Source organism: Ixodes scapularis, unplaced genomic scaffold (assembly GCF_016920785.2).
Source record: "Ixodes scapularis isolate PalLabHiFi unplaced genomic scaffold, ASM1692078v2 PGA_scaffold1__304_contigs__length_218370807, whole genome shotgun sequence".
Taxonomy (NCBI): Eukaryota; Metazoa; Arthropoda; class Arachnida; order Ixodida; family Ixodidae; genus Ixodes; species Ixodes scapularis.
The window spans coordinates 88773404-88787342 of record NW_024609846.1 but is presented as its reverse complement, the minus strand read 5'-3'; the positions used below and the strand labels follow the sequence as shown (position 1 = coordinate 88787342).

The following is a 13939-nucleotide window of genomic DNA, read 5'->3' as shown; positions in this document are numbered from 1 at the left end:
ATATTCCATTCAGCACGCCAGCCGGTCGTGGGCAGACGGTCGCCGAGTCGCGGAGTGCCTGCTAGGCCTAACTGCCGTGCTCGCTTGGTCGCGTTCGGTGGAATCGTGGCCGTTGGAGCTTTTACCGGGTGTTTGTGGATCCATCGTTCTTGTTCGTCGTGGTCTGTTTCAAGTACTTTTTACATTTTTCTTGCTGCTTGAAGTGGGACGCGTGAGAAGCGCACGTAGAAAGATAAACGTCCGTGGGTCGCGACGGCGACGCTGTCGGCCATGCTGATTTGATCGTAAGAAGTGCGTAAGACAGCTTCGGAGCAGTCGTAGGATTTCGTCGGAACCTGTGCAAAACTTACGAAAATTTCGTTTCGTGAATACGAATTTGTTCTTAAGTTTTGTCTTACGCATATTTTTGGCGTAAGATCGTTTTGTGATCCTGGCCTCTGGCCTCTGCGCTTCCGAAAGTCGCAGGAAAGGTAAGACAGACGCAAACGACGTTGCGAGCAGACGACGTTCCAAAGGAGCAGACGACGCTCGGATAGGGGGTCGCGATCAGCCAATCAGGGCTCGGCGTTCTGACGTCACCGCTACCCCCCTGCGCAAGAAGCAGACGAACTTGCCCTCCGCATACAAGCACTGCGGAAAGCGATAATCATTCTTGCCGGGGACGGACGCGCATGTGCCGTTGCGCTTCTCCCCTTGATGGCAAAATATTGGGAGCGAAAATTGCTCTCCTAAAGTTGAAAAATAACTATTGTAATTATTTGCAAATCATACTGTGCAATGCAAAAAAGTTGTTCTCGAAAGCTTTTTTTTTTTTTGGTGAACACGGCCACACAAGGCAAAGACCCTGCAATTCACAAAGGTTGAAAAAATAACATAAGGTTCTAATTTTATGCAAGCGCATGTTAGTATAAGAGTAAGTATCGTCAGGAAACAATAAGCCGGAAAATATTTACTGTTTCTTATTTCCCTTTCATGCATTGGGATCTGCTGCAGTCGATTTTTATATTTTCGACTTAGACACTAATGTCTAAGTTGTATGTCTTAGACAGTACGTCTAAGACATACAACTTGGTCTTACAACTTAGACATACAACCGCAATAAAATATTTGCCATTACAATTACACAAAATATATCACTGTGACTGAAAATTTTAGCTTAATTGCCGCCACACAAGTTTAGGTAGTAATATGCTTTCGGACATCACAGGATATCGGGGTGTGCGTGATGGTGAATTTTTTTTATTACGTTTATCTTGAGTCGTGAAAATACCGTCCTCCTCTTATTCCCTCCCTCTCCTTCCCTCCCCTCCCCCCCCCCCCCCCCCCCCCCCCCCCCCCCCCCCGCCCCGCGGTCAGGGTGTCCCGCATTTCGCCTGCATAGAGTTCCTGTGTAGCTCCCCCGAAGGGATCTGTTTTCCCCGCGCCGCCACGCCGCTATTCGCCGAGATCCATCACGTGAGGAGCAAAGCATCCGGCACCGTGCAAGAAAGCCACCTTTACGGTCGCTCCGCCGACGTTTCTCGCGCCCCGGCGTATATTCCCCTGCTTTCGCCCTCCTTCTCCTCCTCTCCTGTTTTCCACGCGCGGCGGCGCGCGCGGCGCCGCTATTCGCCAAGTTTTGTCACGTGAGGAGCAAAGCATCCATGGCGTGCGGGAAAGCCGGCGCTACGGCCACCCGCCGAGGCTGAATGCGCAACTCTGCTACCGTAGGTAGCATATACAGGAACTCTACGCATGCAGGAAGGTGGTTACCCTAGTTTTTGTGCGGTGAGCATTTGCATGGTAAGCTTCTGTCCGGGATTCGCTTTGACTGTGTCCGCGAAATAGTCTCCGCGTGGTAGACAGTGCAGCGACACGACTCTCACCAACGTTGCTTGACGTCAGCTCACTTGCAAAACACACGCACACTCTAAAAAACGGCCTTTCTTGAGTGAGCTCATGCTTGTTTAGAACGAGGGCTACAACGCTTTTGCCAACAGTGTGCACCTAACAGCTGTGCATATATATATATATATATATATACAGCTGTTAGGCGCACACTGTTGGCAAAAGCGATAATAACTGCTGTTCCCCCCTGCTATTAGCGACGCGTTTGACCGAAAAGCGTTGCTATACAAAACGTTCCTGATATAAAGACGCACCACGTGCACGGCACGTCGACGTGGTGTTAATTGAAGCACGAACATAACAGTTGAAATACGGTACACATTTTTCGACTGAAATGTACTACATACGCATCCCGGGATGGGAGGTACTCGATCGAATGACGTTTTAGCGAACACCCAAGTTTCACCGAATGGGGGGTGTTTCATTGTTAGCAGGGTTTGAGTGCCTGTTTCTTGGATTGGAAAGGGGTCAGTTTTTGGTTGGTATGAAAGGAAGGGAGGTAGCATGTGTCATTGGTTCAGTTTGAGATGTCGTTGATGGAGTGGAGAGGAGGTGTGTCGACCTTTGGAGAGGAGGGTTGTTGTGTATATATAAGAGCGGAGGTGTTCAAATAAACTAGAAGCCGTGTTTGAGACTTGTTGTTGTTTTGTCCGTTTTTTTATTTTTCCGTGTCTCCGGTTTACGATGGAAGTTCTTCACCAGCTCGCCTGTGCTTTTACCCTTTCTTCATTAAATTTAGCTTTTTTTTTATTATTGAAACCGATTCACATTGCGCAACACTTACGTAGTAAACCGTTACGATATAAAGGGGCCCTGCAGCAAGTTTACTTTTTTTTTATTTGCACCGAACCTGATGCATTAACGTAGTAAACTGTTTCTTTTCTCCAAATTCGCTTTATTTTAAAAGTTATAGTAGGCATATTAAAATTACAAAAACCAGCAAAAAGTAACCTCCTTCATGACGTCCTCGGCCCTCCGACCTCCTTCTCGCAGGCCGCGGTGACTGACTGAGGAATGTGGAGAGGGAGGGGAAGATGGAGAAAGGAGTTGAGGCCGAGGAGAGACAGCTGACCGGGAACAGGGCAGCCCTCTCCTTGGCTGACCAGGACCAAGAACGTCACGATTTCGTCACGTGCCGCATGCGTTCGACACCACGGGGCGCCCCCGTAGGAGGTTTCCTTGTCGGCCAGTTAAGACATGATGCACCGATATTCAGTTACTCCGTGCCCTAACCACAAGAGACGTGAAAACCGCAAAAAAGGTAGACGCTTAAATAGGATTGCATGGCCACTTTAAGAATCCAATTTACACGGTCCCATCAAAGGGCCAATCCGAAATCGGGTTCACTCGGTAATATGTGCAAATTTGCAATGAGCATCCAAATTTGGGGTACCATAATTTTAAATAAGATCCGATCGACTATATTTCTTTATTTACTCTTTCAAAGTTTTCGAACTCTATCTCAAAAAAAGGTTTTTAAAAATAATTTAATTGAAACAAACCATAACCAAGTACACGTCCACAACATGATCATCTTTTAGTGCCACATCAAACTTGCCATCGAGCTTAGAAAGCTCGCTTCTTTAGGTAGATTTGTTGCTTCCCCACAACTCATACTAAAAGGTGGCAAGAAATTCCCACAGACCACTTTCTTTCAATTAGCAACTACGAATATTTATTTCCGAGAATGAAAAATTCATGCGTCGACCAGGACTAGCCTTACAAGACGTGAAATGGATTTTATCAGGCCAGAACTAGAAAAATCAAACATGTACAGGCAAAGTACGGCGACTGTACCCATCCGCCCTCCCGATTATAGGGCGTTTTCACCGACGTAATTTTGTTGTTTCGAGCTGTCTGGCGTATGCCGAAGGAGGATATTTCAAGGATTTACATGACCCCTCAAATGCGTAGAGCACAGAAGCTTACAAGCATTACCACGCTGACGTCTCCCTAACATATTGCGAGTTAATCCTTCAAATTAGTAAGTTTGTTTGAGAAAACAAACAAAATGGCAGATCGACGCCTTCCTTTTGCACACCCCCATTTTTTATCTGGATCCTGGTTGAGCTTTTCGAGCTCGAAAATAAAGATATGTTGTTAATAACGGTATGGTTGTCTGTGAACGTCCTCCATGTTTTTATTGCTTTTAAATATCCCAATACTTAGCCCCCAAAATTTATTATTTGATATATACATCCTTAACACTTGATTTTCAGACTCTAAGCCATTAATTAAAAACATCAAAGACCACTGTTTGTCCACAAACAGCGACTAGAGGCCAAAGCAAGTCATGTCCAAAGTAGACTACTCAATAATACATAGCATAGGACGATTTGTAGCCCCAGCTGCCAAATCACTTAACACCAAGTCAGACATAAGCCAGGAGTGCCATTCTTCCCATCTCGCTTTCAAAGTTGCAGTGCAAACCTCAAACACGTCATTGAGACACCTTCAAAAGGACTTTGATGCCTCCAATCCTGAAAATCCCAATTCTTCATACGTTCCATTCCAGAAACTATCTAAAAAAAGTTGCAGTTAATCCAAAAATATCAGGGCAGGCTTGCTTGAAATGAAATCAGTCAGTTTTACCCAAGACAGCCTATGGAAAAGAAACACTGCCAAGGCTGGTGCAAGCGAGCAGCCCTGCCTAGTCTCAACGCCTTTTCTCAAGATTGCCCAGTATAAAACTAACAATACTGTCGAAAAAAAAAAATGTTGTAAGGTGCAACGAGGGTCACTGTAGTGAGCAAACCAGCATGCTAAGTGGACCGTAACTGGTGTCATAGGGTTGTACTCTATTTCACCTTCCGATGGACCAACACAAGACGCTACGAGCCATCAAAGACTATCCAACGTATCACTGGACTGGTTGGGACAGCTTGTAGTACCTGCTGCGGTTCATCGTAAGGGAAAAGAAAGCCTGCCCGGAGGGAGGCAGGGTGGAAGGGAGAGAGACTGCACACGCAGAGAGGAGAGAGCCAGCGGAAAGTCCGTTTTATTGCCCTCGAAGTGGCGCCGTCCAGCCCAGCGGCCCTGTGTGTGGGGCCGCCTTCCTTTGGCCGGTGTGGCCGATGTCCCAGCCGTGCTGCCCCCCCCGGGGCGGTTCCAGCGGATGGTCCCCTGTGGGCGTTAGGGGGCTTCCCACGGCACCCCTAGGGCGGGGATGCCCTCCCCGCCGCCTGCTGCCGCCTGCCTGGCACCCTCTGGCATCCCAGCCACCAGGGCAACGCCTCAGTCCGCCTGCACACACGCACCCCAACCAACCTTAAGACAACAGATATCTTACTCGTGGTACAACCCTTTCCACGTTTCCCAATACCCATCCTCTTTCCATTGATGACTCCATGTCAAGTGGCAGATTGTGACATAGTCATCCAGAAACATCAATTTTCCGCAGAAAAAAAAAAAAAAAGGAAACTTAGAAATTTTCTACTAATACGAGGATTCAGATTGAAGCAAATTTTGAATAAAACATTAATTGATTAAATATTCAAAAATATTGAATATTCGCACAAGCCTATGAAAGGTTTACAAGCCAGAAGAGATGCATTCTTTGCCCGTGCCAATGATCAGTGCACAATACTATTCATACCATCATAACATAAAAGATGAATACAAAACGAGAAAACCAATGTGTAACCTGTTAAAGGGGTATTCACACGAGGGAGAAATCCCGGGGATTTCTCCCCGGCACGCGCATCCCACGACGAAAACGTCAGGCTTTGCGATGTGCAAAAGCCTCGCGTTTTCATCTCGTGATACGCGCGTGCCGGGGAGAAATCCCCGGGATTTCTCCCTCGTGTGAATACCCCTTAATGTGTGGCCGCTATACGTCGGCCGTTGTGCCAATAGAAAGCCTTTCATTAGCAGACCGATCCCCCAGGTAGAGATTTCAAGTCCTCGATTTCAAACTTTTTTTTATTCGGGCAAGTTTGTTAAATGAAATTTTGATGCACAACGTGTACCAACTTCAGGCAGCTCCACAATCAATCCAAGCGAGTTACGTCAGGGAACCAATGTAGGCAGTCCCTTCAAACAGCAAACGCCCCTTTCAACTCATCCAGCACTTCTCTGCCTTTTTGCACGTAATGCACCTGCGCACACGCACGTGCGGTTCGTATGTTGGCTCATATCTGTATCTGTGCAGACAGACGTTCCCATCTCTGCGCTACCGAGCTAGCGAGCGTGCCCGCACGCATGTGCACACACACCTGCTGGGGCCTGCTGGGCTCAGTACGGCTGCGAGAAGTGGGGGTTGGCCATGGGGGCCAGGCCCCCTGCCCCGGGGCCCCCGAAGCAGTGCCGGTCTCCCTGGTAGGTCGAGTCCTGCGACAGCATGCCCTCCGCCTGGGACCGCAGCTCCTCGCCGAGGAAGCAGCTTTCCTGCGACAGCTGCGACAGCGCCACTCCCCCCTGGGACAGCACGCCCCCTCCGGGCCCCGGCTGTGTCAGGGGACCCTGCGACGGGGAAGGAGACTGAGAATGATGGAGGTGTAGAAAATCCTAGTTCCTCATCCATAGCACCACCGAAAAGACGAGGCCTGCGCAACACGCCGTCGTTAGCGAATCCCCAACCCGCCCCAAGCAGCAAACGCGCTTGAGATATAGACAGGCTTGGGCAAGCCCCAAATCCCAAACTTGATCCAACTGTTGGGTCAAGCACCCCCGTTCGGGATAGGGCCGTGTGCAGGCCCATTTATTTTTTTGAGCCATGTCGGGTTCGGGTCAGGCGGAATCGGGGTGTCGGGACCCGACCTTGCCAAATCCAGGACAAGGAGAAACCGTGTTCTAGATTGTATTGGCGGAATTATCGAACAATGCCGACTAAAATTTTCTACGAGCTTCTCGTTTACAAATTTTGATGTGAAACATTTTTTGGCTGGGTGTTTGGCATTTCGTGAAGCACAGATAAAAACTTGGCTGCCAGGCTCGACGCTGGTCAAGTGGGAGATGAGTGAGGTGCTCGACGCCGACTGGTTCACGGGGAGGTCATGTGACCGGAAAGGTGGGCGAGGAGGAGCTCGACCACCTGTGCGCACTGAGGAAGAGGAGCTCGAGAGCATGAAAGGCTTTGGAAGATCGCCAGGTTTATCAGCATGATTAGTGGTAGTACAGTCTAACCTCGTTATAACAGACCTTGATTTTGACAAAGGTTTCGGTCTGTTGTAAGAGGAGTATGTTCTATGCAGATATCAAGTTGAGTCATGGTATGTTGAGGAAAACCAACCAAACTTCACATATTGGTATCTTATACCCAAATGTCTGTTGTAACCAGGTATGTTGTAATGAGCTTAGACTGTATCGCTCCATTCCAGGAACAACTTTCAAGTGTACACATGGTAAAGGCCCGTTCACACTCTTGCAACCGAGTACGACTGAGAGAGACAAGACCGGTTTTTAATCCTCTTGCGACTTCTTAGGACCAGCTCCGCAGCAGCGCGCCTGGTCCTAAGAAGTCGCGAGAGGATTAAAAACCGGTCTGGTCTATCTCGGTCGAAGTCAGTCGCAAGAGTGTGAACGGGCCTCAAGCGTTAAACTATCTGATGTACAGCGCCGTGAACCTAGGCATCTGAAAACTCACGAGTATTGCTAACATTTGTGATGCTAGAACGTTGCACGTATAAAAAAAAAAGAATGCCCAGCAATTTGCCATAAATTTTTCCTTCCCTAAAAATTCCCTTACACACAAAATAAATCACTCTGGCTGATTGCATCCCCATTGTTTTATTTGCCAGAATAAGAGGATAAATTATCTGAATCAAGCCAGTTTTCTGATACGTAGACATGGCAATTCCTCAGTGCAAATAAAATATGGCTTTGTTGGCATTTTCATTAAAACAGGTACGAATACAAGCGGAAAAAAAATTCATTTGCCGTGAACCGTGAGAGTGAATCGATGAAAAGGGACTTATGCATCAAAAAGATTCTTGCATAATGTCGAGAATTCTTCATGCAATATCAGTGTGTCATGCGTTGCTCATAAAATCATCCAAGCACCGAATCACGGGTTTGCTCTTGCTCGCACCATAGCCAAACTTTTTTAGAGCACAATCAACTTGCTATTTATTTTCAATATTGTTTATTTCTCATTCAGCATCAAATTCCCAACAAAAAGCTACTTGGTCCAATGCCCAACATTGCAAGCATTTCTTTTTGTTTTCCTTCCTTTATGCAAGTCCATCCCTAACAACAACTCACTTCCATTTCAGAAAATTCTAGGAGCCAGCCAGCCAGTGCAGAAGCATCAGGGTTTGCTAAACCAAAAATGCACAAGGTGGGATCGCAAAGCCGAGTCATTCTTAAGTACTACCATCAAAGGGGGGAGGGGGTCGCCAAACAGCGTTACAAGCGTTTTAGGGGTCACGGGCCAAATAAGTTTGCATACCCTCGCTTCAAAGTACAGTATAGACCGCATATAACGTATGTCGCGGGAGTCGCGAAAATCCGCACTATAAGCGGTACCGCGCTATAACCAAAACATCAATTTTTCAGGCCAAAATACATGTCATGAGACAACTTACCTTTGTAAAAGAATTTATTTTATGCTAGATGAAAAATAAAGCTTACTTAGAGGAGAGTCTTTATTTCACCAGACTAGTACAGTTCTGTCTCAAGTGTGTCACACATTTTGGGAGAAATGTGCGGTTTTTGCCTGGCACAGCCTTCGGCGTCGCGGGTTGCGGACGGACGTAGCCAGCGTTCAGGATTGCTAACCCTAATCACTTTTCTCCGGAGACGAAAACGCGTGAAAATTCGCATCCTTCATACGGTACGCGCCAGTAATACCTTTAACTTGAGCACACGCGCCAAATAAGAAATCCGGGCGATGTTCGAAAACACAAATGCTTAGAAATCACCACTGTAGTCGAAGTAAACAAACACGACGGCCCGGGCGTTCAGGGGTGGAACTCATGAAATGTACTTGGGAGCAGCCACGGGAGCAGCTGAAACAGCTGTTTTGGAGCAGGTTGGGAGCAGCTAAAACTATATTCTGGAGCAGGCTAGGAGCAGCTCAGATCAGTTTGCATTGCACTTCAGCTTGTGTCTTAGACAAGCACTGGAGCAATTTCAATTGTGCTTAGCAGCACAGATAAACATGAGTGGTCAGGGACCTAGGCAGATGGGATAACAGTGTAATAGATGCGAAAACTTGAAACTTTGCGAGCCTTAATGAGAATCAAAAAGCTAGTACCTGATGTTTCTGAAGATAGCGTCCTTAATATTTTCTTAGTGGCTTTCGGCTGCTCAAAATGCAAACCAGCACTACTTATCGCACAACCCGCACGTGATTGACATAGTAATTATATGTGCGAAATACGTGACGAGCGTAAACAACGGACGTGAAGTTGCACGGAGGAGCAGGGCAACAAATTTCGAGTTTATCCTATTGTGCAACTCGATATCGAAGCAGCAGGCTACGATTAACGAAGTTATCGTATTTGAAGCGATAAGCAGGAGCAAGGTTAAAGTACGCCGAGCAGATAAGTAGAGCTGCTGGCCGGCAAGGTTTCGGATCGGACCGCGTTTAAGTTCTATCGAATCACGATTTATCTTGCGAGAATGCGGTTCCAACTCCTAAGGATGAAGTACTAAAAGGAATCTTTTGCTCATTTGCTTTCGACTGGATGACGTCCGGATTCCGGGCCGCAGAGCCTCATGCAATCTGATGCTTAACGACTCGACCTCACCTCGGCCGACTTGCCCTACCGCTTATGGTTGAAGAATAACAATCCAGTCGCAGGTGGTGTAGCGCTTAGAATCCGAGTTTTTTTTCGCGCGCTTCCGACTCGGGATAGACAGGGGGAATAAACAAAACAAAGGATTACAAGGCCGACCAGGCTAAACGCCCTCATTGTTGCCAATCGAGTCGATAGAAACCAAAACTAAGACGAAATAAAAAGTTTTTTGGCGCACGTTTTGCGATTTGGCGCATAATGGCGCGAGGTATTGGCTGTGGCGCAGTTTCTGCAACATGGCGCAGGACGGCGCAGACACATGCGTCTGGCGCAAAATGGCGCAAATGGCGCAGCCGTTCCACCCCTGGGCGTTTCTGCCGTCTTGAGAGCGCCGCCACGACATCGCCGCACGAGTAGGTGGATCTTCCCTTCTAGTAGGTGCTGGGTTATCATAGCGACACACAACGAAAATTCACAGTCAAGGATAGCGCTTTTACGCGAGAGATGAACGCCGTCTACATCGACGATCACAACCGACGCCATGTTCGCGGATAGAATCAGCTGCGCGACCGGCATGCAACGCGCGCGAACACTTCTCCCAACTTCTCCTCGACCTCTGCCTCGACCAACGCAGCGGACGGACGCACGCACGTGAACGATGCGTGCGTGCGTCCCTCCGTCGCTATGGCAACTGAAGTTTCTCTCTTCGCTTCCCCCGCTTCTTCCAGCAACCTCCTTGCCCCGCGTGTGCCGCTTGCGGGCTTGCGGCTCGTCTCGCGCCGTCAGCGCCGTTATCTGGTGTCGCACAGTGAAGCGTGCTCGCTGCTCCGGTCGTCGGCGCGGTCGGCGGGCTGTGCCAGAAACCGCACTATAACCGGTATTTCCCATCGCGCGCCTGCATTTTAAGCGGTATGCAATTACATAGAGTTCTATGGGAGGCGAACCGGTGGTTTAAAAAAACCGCGTTATACCCGGTCCTGCACTATAAGCGGTTACGTTGTAAGTGGTCTATACTGTATATGTCCCATAAAAGGGAGCGATTGGCTCACAGTTATGCATCAGAGGGTGGCTCAGATCTTCTAAAATAGTGCATCAACAAAAAAAAAAAAAAATGTACACAAGGGTGGAGAAGATTAAGAAAATTTGGGAGCTTTAGGAACCCTTGGGTGTACACTGGAGAACCCCTGTGTTCCTAGGAACCCAGTCCGAGAACCTCTGAACAAGAGAAACCTGTCTGGGGGTCTATGCCTGGGGACACAACAGTCGCATCCAGCAGAAAACAGGAGTGCCCATCCACCTTTGGAACTGTTGCGAGACGCCGTGCAGTACAGAGTTTGGAGAGCCTACCTGACTGGCCTGACTGTTGAGGCCCGGTTGGGAGAGCTGCTGGCCGGGCCTGCGGCCACCCACGGGCTGACGGCTTGGCACTCCACGGCGACCCGCACTCTTGCTGCCGCCCCGCTGTCGGGCTGCAAACAGAAAGACGCCTCGTTCTTCAGTCGGTCGCTGCTTTGTCTTCCATTACTTGTGACAAGAGTTCCGCGTTTTTGGTAAATATCACCGAAAATGAACCCGCGGGAAGGTTTCATCAAAATCCGGGAAAGCCGTAATTTCTGAATTCGAGCTGTCCTTGAACGAGAAATACCTAAGCATCACAGGAAGAAAATTTGCATCTAAAACTTCATTTTCTGTTGACCCAGAATACAGCCTCCACTGAACTGTCTGCAAAGCTGCTTCTTTTTTTTCCCAACCAAACGCCTTAGCTTGCTTCCTTTTCTCTTTGTTTTTATTGGTACTGGGATGTTTTACGAGTATGTGGATGATGTGCATGTTGTCTGGAGATTGGGACAATGCGCACGCTAACTGCCTGCATCCCATTTTCTATAACCTAAGCCTGGACGCACTCCAAATTTTTGTTTAGCACCAATCATTGACAAAAAAAAAAAAAAAGCAAAGAATGTGCAGGGGAAAAATAAATTCCGAAAGTCTCAAATGTGTTTTTGAAGTCTGTTCAATCTTTCTATTCGGTGACCAGACAATAAAATCGAGCGGCTTATAGGTGTCAAAGAGCACCCCGGCACGCGCTGCGATACGAACGACTTTCCAAGAAGTCGAATGAATTCGTGAGACGATGTCGGGTGACTCTGTGACACCACTCCGAGTCTATATCTAGTGGCTGTTACACGAGGTTTACGAGGCAACATTGAGCGACTTTGTGACGTGGCTCCGACATTAGGCGAGCCCACGGGAGGACCAAACGCTGCCCCCGTCGGCTCACCCTGGAGTGCCTGCTGGTGCTGGTTGTAGAAGCGTGGCGGCACGTGGGCCATGTTCATGAAGAGACCCACGGGCACGGGGAGCCCCGGGTTGGTGGCCCGATCGGGGGGCCCGATGAAGGCCAGGGGGTCGTGGCTGCGCCCCGTGAAGCCCTCGGGGAAGTTCTCCTTGACGGGGGCCCATGCGGCTCCCAGGCCGGCGCCCCGGGGGGTCACGGGGCCCCGCCAGGTCAGGCCGGAGGGGTCCACGCCGTTGAGCTGCGACGACCGGTCGTACACGCTGCCCGGGATCATTGCCTCCCGGGCGTCAAACACTGTCGTGCTCATGAAGTGACCGCCCTGCGAGAGAAGGAGGGCGGACATTGCAATCGGGAACCGTAGGATGCGTGCAAAGAGCACGGTGTGTCGCAACGAGACTGTGCGTCGACACGGGTCGTGCGCTACGCGACGTCGTCAATGCAGACGAGCCATTGCTGTTTTTCTTTTCTTTTTTTTTCCTTAGCGTCGAAGGTCTTTCGTCAAAGCTACTACCATATAGTGGAGAATAACTCTGTTGGGGAACTAACAACAGTGGTGAACTTTCATGCTCGCCAGTATTCTTTTGAAGTAAAATGCGGTAGCGCGTCGAAGTCGTGTTTGCACTAAGTGTGTCGCGCAATGTAAAATGGGGCTCAACAACCATTATTTGCAAATGTTTACCAGACCATGATCCCGTGCGCTTCGTCACTGATTTAAGGCTGGTTCACATATTTGTGTACGAGTGTGATTGACGGCGCCGTGACAGAAGGTTGTGCAGTTTCTGTGAGATCGAATCTGTGCAGCACCTATGAGGGGTGGTCAGTTACAACATTGGTAGGATTATTTCAAGCACAGAACAGAAAAAGATGCCTAAAATACACACGGGCAAATAGTGTTCCAGCAATACTCAATATGTACATGGCACCAGTCTGTTTGCTAGTCATATATGGTTCCAAGCAGTTGCAATGCAGTTGGTAACACTGAAACTGGAATGTGTGAATGTGCTTTTACGGCTAAATTTGCATTGTACACTAGGAGATCAGCTGATGAATGGAAAGAATGCCAATAACAGTTTAGTCCGATCCAGCTGCACCACCTGCAACAGTTCATGGTCAGTGTATGCTGCCTCGTTTGATTTATATCTTAGAACAATGCACACTGACGTACACTTTCCTCCTGCATTGGCGCAGATAAGTTTGGATAAATGCAATGTAACAACATTACCGTTAAACCCCCTATGAATGCACCCCCCCAAAAGATCGCCAATTCCATTTTTCTCGCTAAATGTCCACTACGTAAAACAATGCGCGACAATCACACGACATGATGTGTTTAGACAGCGACAGCTGTGGTGCTTGTTCGACGATATGACAATGACGATTGAGTGACATTGCGCCAATTGTGCGTCAAACAGTGATCTGATACTGAAATGACGTTCCGCTGATTTAGCGTTGATGCATTGCTGATGAATAAATGCTTCCAAGGACGTGATGTGTTTTCCTGCCAAATTTAGCAGGGAACCTGGATTGGTGCATACGTCACTCCACATAAATCTTTCCGGTAAACTTAGCGGGGAATCAGAATTTGTCTGAAGGTCCTGTGACATCACGTCACGTGACATCAATTTTCCCACCAAATTTAGCGGGGCAACTATTTTGTTTATACTCACGCGCAACACCAAGCGCAACACAAAGTTTTGTGCTTGGTATTTTGGGATCTAGAACGTGGATCTGAATTATTCCTTTTAGGTTTGATAGCTGAGAAATCAGAAAGTGCAAAAACTTCAGAGGAACCTGTATCAAAAGTTTTCAAAATTTGCAATACATATAGACCCTTTCAGGCAACATTTCATGGGCGCCGCCATCTTGGCGTCACGTGACCCTGCCGCCATAGCCGCCCTTCAGTTTCTCGCCGTTCCTCCGCGTTGTGTGCTGCGCCGGCCACTACCGGAGCTTTGTTTTCGCGTTTTTTTTACGTCCCGCGTAGAAATCGTGTGTTTTCTTTAGGTCTTTTCGATATTTCGGGCTTTCATTTAATCATTTGGTATCTATATGTCAACATAGCTCTTGTATTTTCTTA

General features: G+C 48.2%; 1 protein-coding gene across 1 annotated transcript in view; it reads right to left on the bottom strand.

The window, feature by feature from the left end:
* Positions 1-4858: 4858 nt before the first annotated feature.
* LOC8033544 (regulator of nonsense transcripts 1) overlaps positions 4859-13939 on the bottom strand; it is a 57443-nt gene continuing 48362 nt past the window's right edge. Inside the window, exons 17-20 of the mRNA XM_029972737.3 lie at positions 11845-12181; positions 10914-11035; positions 6102-6348; positions 4859-5130 (exon numbers count right to left, since the gene is read on the bottom strand). Coding sequence (XP_029828597.2) covers positions 6121-6348; positions 10914-11035; positions 11845-12181 — 687 coding nt within the window. The 3' untranslated portion in view covers positions 4859-5130; positions 6102-6120. The remainder of the gene's footprint in view (positions 5131-6101; positions 6349-10913; positions 11036-11844; positions 12182-13939) is intronic.